Raw genomic sequence first — 615 nt, 5'->3', positions numbered from 1 at the left:
GACTCTTCCATTGGATTTAGGTCGGCTGGCTTGGGAACTCTGGTTTACAGGTTGTGGAGTCTTCCTTGGGTAGGGGCATGTGGTGCTAATGTGGCCTTGTTGTTGACAATTAAAACAAGTAATTCCAACATCTCTACATTCATATGCCATGTGACCCTGCTTACCACACCTGTAACATCGGATAGGAGTAGCTGGATCACCATTATTACCATTGTTGTTGCGCGATACTTGACTCATGTTGTTACTATTTTCGTTACTAACTCCTCGTCCATTGGGGTTTCCTCTACCACTCCCATAACTATAATTGTTTCCATTTCCTTTTCCTTTTCCGCTGCCACTACTAGCTCCTTTTCCAACTTAAAAACTGTATGGTTGATAATTCAGACGACTTCCAGATTTACTAGGAGGAAAAGAGTAAGGTTTTCCTCTATTATGATGCATAGGCCTCTTGTCCTTCATGGTCCCAGTGTTTCGGTATGTGCCTTTTTCAGCACGACTATCCTCATCATAAATCCTTCTCTTATTCACTAGGGTAGGAAACTCACGGCTCTTTTGCATTCCAACCTATTTCTTGATCTCTGACCAGAGTCCCATTTCAAACTTGATGCACTTAGA

General features: G+C 42.4%; 1 protein-coding gene across 1 annotated transcript in view; it reads right to left on the bottom strand.

Moving 5' to 3' along the window:
• Positions 1–558, bottom strand: part of LOC140918891 (uncharacterized) — a 4,544-nt gene extending 3,986 nt beyond the window's left edge. Inside the window, exons 1-2 of the mRNA XM_073363803.1 lie at positions 402–558; positions 49–347 (exon numbers count right to left, since the gene is read on the bottom strand). Coding sequence (XP_073219904.1) covers positions 49–347; positions 402–558 — 456 coding nt within the window. The remainder of the gene's footprint in view (positions 1–48; positions 348–401) is intronic.
• Between the last annotated feature and the right edge of the window lie 57 nt (positions 559–615).

Source organism: Cicer arietinum, chromosome 1 (genome assembly GCF_000331145.2).
Source record: "Cicer arietinum cultivar CDC Frontier isolate Library 1 chromosome 1, Cicar.CDCFrontier_v2.0, whole genome shotgun sequence".
Classification (NCBI taxonomy): domain Eukaryota; kingdom Viridiplantae; phylum Streptophyta; class Magnoliopsida; order Fabales; family Fabaceae; genus Cicer; species Cicer arietinum.
The sequence above is the reverse complement of the archived record's forward strand: the minus strand, read 5'-3'. Positions and strand labels throughout refer to the sequence as shown.